General features: G+C 44.4%; 2 protein-coding genes across 2 annotated transcripts; one reads left to right on the top strand and one right to left on the bottom strand.

The window, feature by feature from the left end:
* Window positions 1-6,236: 6,236 nt before the first annotated feature.
* N7508_000276 (uncharacterized protein) lies at window positions 6,237-6,592 on the bottom strand (the record flags this gene model as incomplete). Its single annotated transcript, XM_058458361.1, has 2 exons — window positions 6,237-6,415; window positions 6,478-6,592. The coding sequence occupies 2 exons, from the start codon at window positions 6,590-6,592 to the stop codon at window positions 6,237-6,239; spliced, it is 294 nt and encodes a 97-aa protein (XP_058324583.1).
* Window positions 6,593-9,297: 2,705 nt separating this feature from the next.
* Window positions 9,298-10,869, top strand: N7508_000277 (uncharacterized protein; the record flags this gene model as incomplete). Its single annotated transcript, XM_058458362.1, has 1 exon — window positions 9,298-10,869. The coding sequence occupies one exon, from the start codon at window positions 9,298-9,300 to the stop codon at window positions 10,867-10,869; it is 1,572 nt and encodes a 523-aa protein (XP_058324584.1).
* Window positions 10,870-13,883: the final 3,014 nt, after the last annotated feature.

The raw sequence follows: 13,883 nt of genomic DNA on the forward strand, positions 1-13,883 counted from the left end.
CCCCTTTTTGTTAGGCGTTTATAGTAGTTATAGGCTACTTTATCGACCTTTAGTGGAACTACTATAAGATCTTACTCGGCTTTAAACCTCTTCGTGGCTCCTATACTAGCGCCTATCTTAGTAGTATCCTACTTAAGCTACTTAAGAAGCATCAAATTACTAATCGTGTACTTACGATTACTACCGATAATATATCGAATAATAGTATATTACTAACTACTCTCGAAGAGGCTGTTTCGTCTCTTAAGCTTCTAAGTCATATACCGATTATTTGTATACTATATATTGTATATATTATATAGCTTAGTCCAAAGGAGCTTCTTGGTTAGATAGATATAAACCTATAGAATAATAGGGAAGAAACGGAGTAGGCCGATCAGAGATATACCGCCCGTCAAGAGAATAGAAGGATTGTGCAAACCCTTAACAAAATATACTACCCCCTCCTTTTTCTACTATCGTATCTCTATTTGATACTAACTATATAATATCCTTTAGGTTCGTAAAATTGCAGTCTATATCAATAAAAGCCCCTAGCGCCGCGAGAGCTTTATTAGACTTTAGACAAAAGAACCGAAACTTATGCTAATACAAGATATCCGAACACGCTAGAATTCCACGTTTCTTATGCTTCGACGCGTACGTTAGCTATAGACTATATTTGATAGATTTTGTGCACAATTTAATCTGACTAATATAAAGATAGATAAGGATAAATAGCGATAGGTTGATTATCTACTATTAATCACCTATCCCTTCTTTAAGTTCACTTTATCTTTATTAGCTATAACTAATATAACTATCTATAATATATTTGGAATCTACAATGCCTTATTTACCTATATTGATAAGGCAAAGGCGTAGCTAGCACGAAAGAAAGTCGGGTAGAAGAAAGTAATAACACTAGCGCTCGAGTATAGGCGCGATAAGCTTACGGAGTATTATAGCAAGACTAATAATATTCCGAATGATCTCTATGCAATTAGGACTATCTTAGGCCCACGAAATAAGCTTGAGTTCTTCTTAACACTAGAATAGGAGAAATACTAGGCACCGCGGTATAAGGAGTCCCTCGAGACTTATATCTAGCCTTACTAGAAGCGCTATATAGAGGCATAGACAATATCAAGTTCCTAGTTAATAAGTAATAATATCTCTGATATTGATATACTTCTAAGACCTACTACCTCTGTCTAGTCAAGACCGACTACTCTAGATAAACTCACAAGGTATCTTAGAAGTAGTAAGTTTAATATCCCCCCCTCCTATTGTATATCAAATCTTTGTTTTTGCTAACTTTATATCTCTCTAGGTACTATCCAATCAACACCCCTAGTCTTCTAGAAGGCTTATAAGGTAGAGTATCCTATCTTAGCAAGCCTTGCCCGAGATATCCTTATAACTCTAGCTAGCGGCTCTAGGGTAGAGAGACTTTTTAACTCTGCTCGGGATATATACCACTATCGCCGGGGCTTATTAAGACCATAGACTATTTAGGACCTAATAATATTCATATATACAACTAGATTTAATATATAGTCTAAGTAGCTTGCGCTAGTAGATAAGTTCCTCTCTACCTAAGAGAAGCATTCGAAGAAGGAGTAGGATAATGCTAAGCAAGAGGATAAAGAGTTTGATCCTATTAGCGATAACGAGGAAGATCTTACAATAGAAACTTCTATAGAAGTATCTATTAAGTAGCCTAGCCTACGAGCGCTAGGGAAGAGAAGGGCTATTAATAATGATAGGATCCCTCTACCTAATTTTGATATTTAGAGGCGTTCGTTATCTGAGGATGTCAGGGTTATAGGATCATGTGATAAGAGGAAAGGAAGTAATAAAGAAGAGAGTAAGAAGAATAAAGTGAGAGAGAAGAGTATAGTAATTTATTTCAGTCGGGGTATCACTCTCTATTTATGTTATTTCCCCTAGGTGGCAAATGCTCTTGCCACCTAGTTGATTTATCAGCATTGGTAATTTGATTTATCAGCAGATGCTTCTAGTTCTTTCTATTAGCTTCTATTGCCGATAGTATCCGAAGGTATTCGGTTATAGCCGAGATCTCGGTTCTTATTGGTTCGGGATCTTATCTTATAGATAAGATCCACTATATTATAATTGGTCTTATAGGAAAAAGTGGCTTTTTCCTACCCTCCATTATAAAAAGGGTTCTTTTATAGTCGTATAGACTTCTTATATTGATACGTTAGGGCGTATTCTAAAGAGACTAAGATATAATACGGATTTTGTATATAATTAATAGATATAAAGGACAATTGATCCTTTCAATATAAATCATGCATGTAAGTAATTTCTAGAAAAGTACTCAAAATTTCTGGAAAGAATACGTTTAGGCTATATATAACAAAGTATGACAGTAAAATACTAAAAAATACCAATAGATTCTTCATAAATTATGTAAATCACGGGGTTCTACATATTTGTCCCGTTTGTAGGACCGCAAGACCGGACCGGACCGCAGTGGTGCGGTCCTATAAAAGTTGGGACCGCCCAGCGGTCCTGATAGTAAGGACCAAGCCCTGCATGGTCCGGTCCGGTCCGCGGTCTGGTCCGGTCCCTTGCGGTCCTTGCCGAGGTCTAACCTGGTTGTCCTCAAAGATGGATGAGGGATAATTATCCGAGAATTGGGATACGTGGCTCTGTGATATATTGATGAATAATTAATAGATAGTGGGTAGTGTGGCTTTAGAGTGATGGTCAAGATATACTATTATCTTTTATCTAGGCAAAAGAATCCTGAGGGGTATTCATATTCAAGAAAATGATAGATAGATGATTTCAGATAGAATAGACTAGATTATAGACCGTAATTGGCTGATAAGACCCACTCTACTTAGATCTGTGCGGTCTTAGACCGCGGGGACCGCATAAAGACCGCAAGGACCGCCAAAAGACCACGAAGACCGTTACTTTAGTTTGATTCTGAGACAGGGTCGCAAAAAGCATACCTCAATTCGCTGCCCCAGAGAAGCAATCGCGACTGCAATCACACAAATATACAGAAGTGTGATTGTCAAGTCAGCGTCCATTTTGACGGTGAAGGTAGGGCAGAAAGAAACGGAATGTTGCAGTAGAGTCCCGGAGAAAGAGACAAAAATGTGTAGTTGAGCGAACAGAAGATAACGACGACATTGACCAGAAATATAAGAGAGGTCCGGAAGTTTTAATTATCAAGGGCACCAATATGATTCAATAGTTACGGATAGCCTAAAGGATAGGACTTTGGGACCGTTGCCCAATTAGTCTTAGTCTCACAAGAACGTACCATAATGAGAGTGGAGTGCCCGTGGACTCAGCCATTGTAATTTTATAGACCCTTTTACTTGAGTTCCCCGCTTGGTCCCATAGTTCGTCGCATCAGCACATCCTTTGCGCAATAAATTAGTACGTCGTATTCTTTCTCTGACGATTATGATCTCTTTGACCGCTTCGTGGTTAAAGTGGTTTTCATTAATTCTAATGCCATTAGGCTTATTGTGACTTGGTTCCCAATGACGTAAAACTGATCAACGGAGCGGTTTATTTTAATTTCCCATAAAGATCTTAAGCCCAACGTGTACTTACCTTCCATTTGATGAATTTAGTAGTCTGTGTCTCTGCGACTCCCCATTGTGCTTGCATCCTCTGGTATGAAATCATTTCCATTAGAGTAGAAAATGAGCTCCTATAAGGTAATCATTTGTGGAGACAAGTCTCTGACTATTTGTCCTTGGGGTGCTACCCGCTGACGGCAGACTAGGGAGTAAAGCTTACGATAGATACATCTACTTTCGTCTCACAATTCTATTTGTTGCTATATTTTAGCGGTACGGAATCCAAGGAGCAAAAGACGTACCTGTCTCTACCAGAATGCATGGAAAATGATAGGTAATTCAAAGGAAGGAGCTTGCATCCTTTCAGATTACTTCTTTTACTTTATTCTGAAATTGACATGGAATTGAGATCTCATAATGTAGCTGAGACAAAAAAGTTGAGGTCCTCCACAGGGCTACGCTAATCCTAAGATTTTCAGTGGCTATTTGCACCTTCCACCTTTGAATCTATTGTTTCTCAACACCATTTCCCCTGGTATCTATTGACAAACGTTTCTCTTAAAAACCAGTAATGCCATGTTTTATAATGTTTCCCTTCTTATGTTCTCCTGTGATTGTCGTCTTTTCCCTCCTCACCGTTCCCATTTTGGGCTCGGACGAATCCTCTTAATTTGCATGCTATTAGGGTGCGATAGATGAATCACAACTGGTGTGGCTTTGATTCATCCTTCGAGTGGTTGTGAGGGCCCCACTGGCATCTGTGACCATCAAGACCAATGAAATCCGAGTAAGTAGAACCACAGACGACAGGCCTCTACGCAACAATGCAATCCACTTATTACAGTAACGGTCCACAAGTACATGTTGTTTCAACTTTATGAGTATTAAGCACAAGAAATGTTTCTTTTGGAATGTTTGTGTAATAGCCCACTCAGCCTTGTCGCACAGTCGCTACACGGTGACACGGACGTGCGCTTTGCCTTTTAAATTGGCTTTTGTATCCACTGCGAGCTTAGAATGTGAGAAATGCGCCAGCATCATATCCATGACTAAACAAAAAGAATGCAGATGTCTGTACATCTGCCTAATAGTATGAATTGAGTCTTGCTTGGGATGACGAGGCAAGCAACTTTTACCCTATGAAAAAAAGGGGAGTCATCCCACCCGACAGTGACTCCAGGAGCAGGATTCTGCAGAATGTCTTTCGCCTTGCCTTTTTGCCATGGGGCCGGGAACTTGTTATTTCGTGAGAAGGGCCGGTCAAGAGAGTAAGTGTTCCATTACAGTAGCTAGGAAGGCACGGCGATGCCGTACTTCTTGTAGTTGAAGTGCTCCAGATTCGGTATAGTTTCAGCCTAGCCGTCATCAATCTCTCCTAGCTGCCTGTCGTTTCCGACCTCAGTTATTCGCGTCCTCCCAGCCAGCACCTCCTTCTGCCTCGTTTGATACTCGGCCGCCACATCTGGATGTGGTACCCAAACGACCCTTATCCTAGCCCGTCTTCCAGCCTCCACCCTAGCCACGCTATCCTCGAAAACCAGATATTCTTTCGGCAGGATGGCCCTCTCGCCAGAATCTGCGGCTAAGTTCAAAGACTACAACGCCGCTAAATATATGCTAGGGGCGGGCTTTCCTCGACCTAGTAGCACTCGTGGGTCATCACCTAGGATCCTCTTCTCGGGCTAGAAAAAACTAAGAAGTCGTTTAGTTTCTGATCCTAAAGCTTTCAATTCATAGCTTTGGCGCTTGGTGCTGGATACCAATGCCAGCTCAATTTTGTCACCAAAAGAAGCACTATGTGCACGACTAAGGTTCGACAATAGCTTTTCCGCGCCAGGAAGTGGCTTGCAATCTAGAAAATGCTTTCGCATTTGTTCAGTCGATTCATGAGCAAATTGCTCGCGGGAAATGGGTAACTTGGCCCAGTTGTGGAACACGTCACCATTTGTCGAGTCTGGGACACCCATGAGCTGGACTCTAATCGACGGAGTAAAGGCAGGCCTTCCATATTTTTTATGGAGTTGGTTCATGGACAGAGTAATTAAGTCTTCGGTGTTGATAAGGAGTCCGTCCATGTCGAAAATACAAGCGCGGATTCCGGGGAAGCTGGCGACAGCTTGTCAGCCTTCGATTCGACAGTACTAATTCATCGACTGGTGCTCATGTCAAAGCAATATGCAGTCCGTGCTGGAGGGCCCTTACTCTGCTTCAAGGGGAGCCATAAGTAAATTCTACCCGAATCAACGGCACAAGGAACGATATGAGGATGGTAAGCTGCGAGTTGAAAATTCCTTCCTTAAATTTCCACTTGAAAGTATTGGAAAGCCAGGCACGTTGAAACCCCTGATCAATTTAGGCTACCACTTCCGGTGCAATATGCCGCCACATAGCTGTCAAGACATACTCCCAAATGCAAATGTGCTGTCTTCGACGTAATATAATAAAATAAGAAGGGAAACAAGGCAGGCGATAGACGCCTAAGCACGGTTCCTGGGTAGTATAGTTGCAAGTGCAGTTGCATGCTGTATATGTAGACCTTATCAATTTGGTCCTATCGAAAGGCCTCGGACAAAATGAAGCTACCTAGTATAGAGCGGCTTTATATACCAAGTCATGCCAACACCAGCCACCAATCCGCACGTGGTTGCGAGGGTAAAACAAATGTTGACTGAAAGTTGGCCTTTAGCAGCTGTCTGTGTGGCCGTCGCCTCCGTTCTTGCACTGGTATCCGCACTTCTGGATAACCTTGATCTCGCCATTGGAGCCTCCAAGGCAAGCAAACAAGGCGTTGTCTCTGTTCACGCCAGGGAATGAGGACTGAGCGTCTGCAACCGCATTCCGGATCTGGGTGTCATAGTTGCCTTGATATCAATTTAGTATTTTGCTTTGTCGTAACTCAAATTATATAATTGGCTTTACTAACCTCGGGTCAGAAGAGCTGAGGAACAGTATTCGAACTGGGTTTGGCAGTTCTTAGCCGCACCAAGAGAGGCAAAGGCAGCCACGGAGGCAATGGAGAGGATGTTCAGCTTAACCATTTTGTTGATGGAAGAGAGTGATGTTTGGAGGTACTAGATGATTGAGATGATGGGAAAGTGATGGTGGGAAGAATTAGAGGGGATGGGAAAGGGTCTTTATAGCCCGCATCAAGTCTCGATAAATCGCGATGATCGTAAGCTACAATATTACTGCGGGGCTAGAACTGGATGCTACACTATTGCGGCGAGGCAAATATTTCTACCCTCTAGTCCCCGTGAAAGCTATGCCGACTGATGCTAGTGAAGACATCGTGTGGGCTCCGTAGAAGTGGTGAGCTGGTTGCTTTCCCCCGATTCCGACCTTGAAACTGTAGTTTGTTTCTACGTGGCAGTCTCATTATCCCGAATGTCCATTCCGACTACCTTGATGACAGGGAAACGAAACCCAGTTTACGAAAGGATCAAGAGTACAGTAGTGTGTCCCCCAACTCCACTTTCTGGCCCCCGTATAGAAATCAGGGATTGAGCTGTTGATCCCCAAAGATGGGACTCAACGTCGTATTTCCGTAAGCGAATGCTCGCGGCTTGAATCTTTCGACTCCCATGGTCCTCCGGTGTAACCTCACGGTACATAACTTATGCGTCCACGCCTCTGCAAACGTGAGGAGATTGAACATAAGCATGGCAGTCGGATCAACTGATGATATAGAAATCGGAAGTTCAGTGGGCTAGAGGACAGAAGGTCGATCTCACTGAAGACCAGTGCAATGGAAATTAGCGTTCCTGGACTGTTTTCATCTAAAGCAATTCCAGAGAGAACCCGTCAAGACCCTCTTTTGGCCCCTATCCAAGAACAGTTGACCCACTTGCATTGTTAGAACGACCTTAGCTTACTGAAATTTGATTTCAAATTCTGACCGAGGTTATCCCGAAAAGAGGTCCGCAATGAACGACTAAAAATTCCTCTCTCAAATTACGTCTATTACATTCCTGGAAGTGACCGTACTTGATCCAACTTGATCCAATTCCAGGAGAACCGAAGCCAATCCATTTTTCATGAGACGCTTCAATGCTCTATGACTTGTCGTTGGACGTGGGGTTCCACATGGTCGACATAGAAGCTCCAAAGTTGGATATGTGATTCCCAACCTTTGTTGACTGTTCAGCTAGAACCGTCGCTTCATATACTTCAAGTGGTAGGCTAGCAGTACTTAGCGTGTATAGAGTTACATTGGCTATCACTAAAGCTATATCACTCGAGAGTTTATGTCGATTGACTATTGTACATCGCCCAAGTCTACTGTCATTAATGGGGAAGTGCCTTGTCTTTTCGTGTATAAGTCGATGAATACCATAGAGCCTGCGGAATAACTCAGGCAAATACCTAGATGGGCTGGCTGCCCACCGTCTTGATTCATGATGGTCCGTCGCAGGAGCCATATGTGCGTTTCATTAGGCGGTACGTTCACAACAGGGAGGCAGGGAAAAAAGTACCAACGCGGCTACTATACAGCACATGTAATTGTGGCAGCCTACAAATCGGTGTGGAGTTGATTTTGCCACTAGACCAAGATATGAACCAGTGTCCAATTTAGTGAGTGGTGGCTTTTTAACCAACTTTGCCGAGGTGTTAGGGTAAATGAATTCACAAACATATGGTATTATCTATGTGGCCGATCGGTCACATTAGACACTGATCTATTGTTACGCAGCCAGCGATAACTAGTCCAAGGGCAAGTGCCTAGGGTTGAGTCGGTGTAGTTGGGGGGTTACGGTTCAAGGAACAGGGTCGGAAACCAAATAAGATTGGGCCAAGCTTCCTTGACCATGGCCCACTGTCCTAGGATGACTTGAGGCCAGATGCCAGAGGCCATGATCCATCGGGATCAATCGCCCCTCCACTAGCGGCAAAGCCATTAGAGTATTACTTCCCTCGGAGCGAGGATCCCTCCTTGATTAGGGTATCGATCGTTCGGTCCTGTTCCTAAACACCGCTGCTAGGGATTTTCATCGGATACCGGGTCGTTCCGGGCCCGCGATGTTACGGCCCCTGCAGCCGCAACTAACCATGGCCGAGAGCCAACCAATCTACTTGCCAGCAAGTCACGTGCAGCTCCTAACACCCAGGCATCCCCAAGGCATCAGGGAAAAGAGAAACCAGTTGTGATCAGTGGGTAGTGAGCAAGAGCATGACTAACCCAAAGGGGACCTGATCCCGTGCTCCCAGGTGTATCTACAAGTCAGGACAGGTTGCAAAAGGAAGAATGCGTCTCCTAGTTTTCAATTCCCTTTGAGCTCTGCTCGGTATAATAACATAAGGAGTGACAGGGCTTGATAGGCAACACTCAAGAATAAAACATACGTTCAAATCATGGGATAAACCGGCATTTTTCAACTTGATGAATGCATGCATTTTCAAACCAAGAAAGAAAAGAGAAAAAGACCAGACCTGGTCCCAAAGCCAACGCGATTTACTCTATACTACTTCGAGAATGGGTCCGCCACTAGGGGTAGTAGGAATATCAGAGAGGAGAGCCCCTAGAGGTGGTAGTGAAGAAGAGGGTGTGTCTATGTCTCTATCCTGCTAGTTGGAAGTCTTACATATCACAAAAGCCTGAGTCATCCGATACACCGCTAATTCATGAATCATGCAGCTTATAAGCAATTCCCCCACTACAGTACTTGAAATTCTCCACCAATCCTTCATGACCCAAATTTCACTTCCACCTATCAGAAAAATACTTTGAACTTACCGATCTCTCATAATGGGCAGAAACAAAGTCCGCCTGGAAGATCTCCCGTTGGAAAAAAGACTTAGAGTCACTTTGTACAATATAGATGACTGCAATGCCGCAATTCGCGGCCAAAATATTCCTGGTGCTCTCGGACTAAAAGTCCAACGCTTCGCTGTTATCCGTGGCATTCGACACCACGATGGTTTCGCCAACGAGTTACGCGGCGTCGCACCGGAGTTCACTCGTGCACTCAACGCGCGTGCAATTATGAGCGGAGTGATCCCGGAGATCAACGACTCCCCTGAGATACCCTATTGCATCTGGTATCCGCAACCTCCTTCCCAGGAGACCCTTCGCAATTTGGTGAAGCGTTATCCCAACATGATTTATCACGCTGCTCGCTCCTGTGCCGTGGCGGGATATTTCGATCTTTACTCGGAGCTTCAGGTTCTTCCCGAGGTTCATGTTGCTGCCGAGGCTCGCGACGCTAGCCTCGCAAGGAAGAACAAAGGCAGCGAGGCAATATACGAGCAAATAATGTCGAGTCAGTTGAAATTTGAATTAATGAATGATTATGATCGATCTGTCAATCTTGAAAACCCTCGTCCGGCACATCTGAATGGAGATACGGCGGTCTTTTCCGATCTCACTGCACGGATGCTTCATGCAGGAGTGGATAACAGCAGTAAGCGTTCTGTCAATCTTGTTGATTATATCGAGTGGGATTCGAAAGAGTACAATACGTATAACCACTTCAACATCACTGAGGACATAGGAATCGACGATCATAGTTGCGGTGCGCCGGAGCCTTTGGCCAGCTTTTGGCCACTTCTATATTTGCCTCTACCGTCAGACCTTCCACCAGTTAATAAAGACAACCTGATTCTATCGGCTGCATATGGAGGGGACGTGGATCGATATATACGCCTACGACGCCCACAGATGATCGAACAAGAATTCCACGCTATCATTTGGGGGATATACAATCACCCCCTTTGGGCGCGATGGTGGAGCACACAGGTGCCGGAGGTCCCCGATAAAAGTGAGGACGTATCCCTAAGGCGCGCAATCAATACTCGACGCATCATCAGTGACGATATTACTTCTATCACACTAAGTACCCCGGAATCGCTGGTACCTCGCAGAATATGGTGGCCTAGTGTTGCTTCTCCAGTAACCTACGTGCGTCTCGCGCAGAAAAGGCCTGATATGCTCGAGTCTTGTCTACGGGCATGTATTGTCGCTGATTACGAAGATGCGTGGGATGAAATTCTGATTGGGTCATTCGATAGCCCGAATGATTCCAAAGTTACTCGACTTTCCGAAGTCGTCAGATCGCAGATCTATGCCGAGGCTAAAGATTCATGCAATCCGCACTACCTCGACGACATAAATTCGCTTGGAGCAGCCAGGGTGGAGAAGCTTGAAGCCGATATATACTACTTGGATGACATACGTACTGCGAGATGGATTTATTCGCCACGCTCGACTGCCCAGAGAGTTGTAATCAAAAACAAGCCCTTCGCGCTGACCACGGGGGGAGGGGCTCGAATGGAATTCCGAGAGAGCCGAGCAACCTGGGATTCTCAATTTTTGGCATAGATGCAATTGGCTTGGATAATAAGATATGGGAGCAGGAAAGTTTCATTGAGGTCGAAGATATGTACAACATCCTCGATGCCAGAGACCTTTCAACATAGTACATGAAATATGGCAACGGCTTCAGCCAACCCCTCCTAATAGCTTATCATTATTTTCAAGTCTATTAGGATACACAGGTACACATGTTGCAGGTCGTAAAACCCTTATTCGTTGTGGCATACACCTCCCAACATCCTGATTTTCGCCATCTGGATCTCCCGATATTAGCCGCATGATTATCGTCCTTCGACGTATCATCAGATCCTGATGCTTTGAGTGCCCTATCGCTGTAAGACTTGTAGTAATCATTGACTGACACTGGCGCCCTCTCTCTCGCTGAATTGCATTGATAGCCGACATCAAATCGCAGTCCGGTACCACTTTGCCATTTGGAAATCTTTTGAAGTTGTCATCCCTGACTAAAACTTTGTAAACAGGTCTAGTTCCGTCTACATTTGTTGGGTCATATTTGGTTCGAAGTGCCAGGCTGATTGTCAAGTAACTTTCCGCAGTACGGACCGTGTCAGCCCGCTTTCGAGCAAGGGAAAGCGTCACTGAATGGAGGCTGACTGGCGTCAGGATGCTAAATCTGATAGACTAGAAGACTTATTGTTACTCGCTAGGATGCTCCTTAGAGTAGCCTCCAGTCCAAGAAAAGATGTATAGTATATAGACGATGCTATATTCCTAAAGTCTCTTCAGAATTGACCATTTTGCTCTATAGATGGTCAATCTTATGTAATCTGACCTAGTCTAGGTTACAATTTGTCTCGTTTTAGAAAATCCTTAGCAATAGCTTATTAAATTCCACCTTTCCTTCTTTAGATATTTGAAATATTGACACCAATGCATAGCAGCGATGTGAGTAGGTGGAAGTCGCGAAGCTCCATTTCATCCAGAATAACCTCTAAAGGCTTCTTCGTAGATGTAAATGAGTGTGGGATCGAAAACCGACAGGTTTCAGCACTGATATCAACATCTCATCAGCCTGAGTGAAATACGGTTGATATACAGGGCTAGTGTTAGTGTTACTATGCCTGTACTGATTGTCTGTAACCTATCCAGGGTTCCACAGTCGGAAAACGATTTTTGTGAAACAGTGTTTGGATGTTCTTAGAATGCGTTTTAGATATGCTTTTGGAAAATCTCTCTCTCATCTAAATGTCAAGGAAGACACGGCTTTCTAGTTGAAACAATTGCCCTGAGCCTACTGGGCGGTACGCTAGGACCCAGGCCTGGTCTGAAAAGCCGAGGAATAAGTTCTGATATCAAGTACAATAGATTAGGTCATTCTCCCGAAATTGAACTAACTACTCTTTGACAGGTTAGGTTGAGAATCCTGGACGTAATTCTGGTCAAAACTGAAAGAATTCACCTTTCCTCTAGATATCGCTTGCTAGCAATGGCTCCGCCTGATAGTCCCGATGTATGAGATGATGCTTCGTGACCCGTCGAGTGAGAAGAGGTTGTGGTGGCAGCTAATTCAACACAAAAGCGTCAGCAAAAGTCTGTAACCGGGGTAGCTAAACGAATCATTGACAATGGGGTCACCTACGGCTCAGATGGATTGACGCAGCAGTCGCGCTCATGGTGGACATTGTCACAAGGAGGGTGCTCCCAGACTCGTTGTCATTCTCCCCAACGCAGCCAGATGAAGGACAGCAGGCTCGCTTCCCCTGCCAGATTCGGCAATAATAACCAGCCGCGCAGTAAGTGCCATCAGTGCAGCAATCGCCGCCAACAGGTGCGCAATGATTACCTGGACAGCAACCCCAACCATCTGGACATGAACCCAACTCTGTGTTGCAGCACACACTGCCAGGTGTAGTGCAGTACCCGTTGGTACAGCATATTTTACCGGTAGGACAACAGCCTAATATTTTTGCGCATAGGTAGTAACCTGCGTTGCATGTATAGCTGTTTGAGGCACGACTGATAAGGGGGTTGAATAGACTGCGAGGATGAATAGTAGTAATTGAGTCAGCTAGTTCAAGTGTTGCGTTTAGTCAGCGTCGAGGTTCGTCTTGTGCGATCGTGACCATAGCATGAAGTGCATGAAGTGTCCACAATATGATGGAGAATTGCATTTTTGCAGGTAGGCTTCGGTCGTGAGGTAAGTAGAGACGAACCTTGCTGTTATGTATTGGTTCCGCTCAGCCTCAACATTAATTGAATACCAAACAGTGCTTAGGTCAGGAGACAGGTATTTGCTCAAACCAACTTTTTCATTGGTTCGGGGGGTGAGGCTTGAACTTGAGAAGACTATTTTTTGACCCTGGTCGAGTTAGGAATGATTCCTAGTTGGCTGTCGTGTTATCGGATTGGGTGGGAAACGGAAACAGACCATTGGAGGCCCTTAAGTAGAGATTGGGGGCTTGTGGGCGAGCCGGCAATATATCTGTTCTTTGCTCCATGGACACTTCTTCCATGTCGTTGAAGATTCCCACTTTTTGTCACGGGTAGGAGTCACGGCCAAGGTGTATACAAGTCAAGTCGCATGATTCCATTGCACAAAACTGACAAGAAGACTTTTTTTTTCAGTAAAATATACTGATTAGTGCAAATACTCGGTAATAAGATGCCGTTGCTGTCAGATTTGAAGCTAATTTTGCCCTGGTGGCTTGTTTTCAATTGCCGAAGGCCTATTGCTCAGCCTCCGTGGACCCCTCAAGGTCCGCGAGCCCCGCGCCCATCTATGTTAGCCATGCTGTCCGAGAAATGTTATTTTCGATATGCAATCGATAGGCAGAATCGAAGAGCCGTTACAATTGACGATTTACCGAAAAGCTCCAGCTTGCAACCGTACCGTTTAATTGTCTTTTTTAGACAAATCTATCTCATCATTTTTCCATACTGGAATCAATCTGTAGAGATAAACAGAACCTCAGGCTAGTTAGCCTTTGCAGCGGCGGAAATGAAACTTTTCATGGCGGGTTGTCTTAGCCAGGCCCATTGCTTTTACCGATTCCACAATG

This window comes from Penicillium antarcticum, assembly GCF_028974205.1.
Source record: "Penicillium antarcticum strain IBT 31339 chromosome Unknown utg000001l_segment0_segment0, whole genome shotgun sequence".
NCBI classification, from domain to species: Eukaryota; Fungi; Ascomycota; class Eurotiomycetes; order Eurotiales; family Aspergillaceae; genus Penicillium; species Penicillium antarcticum.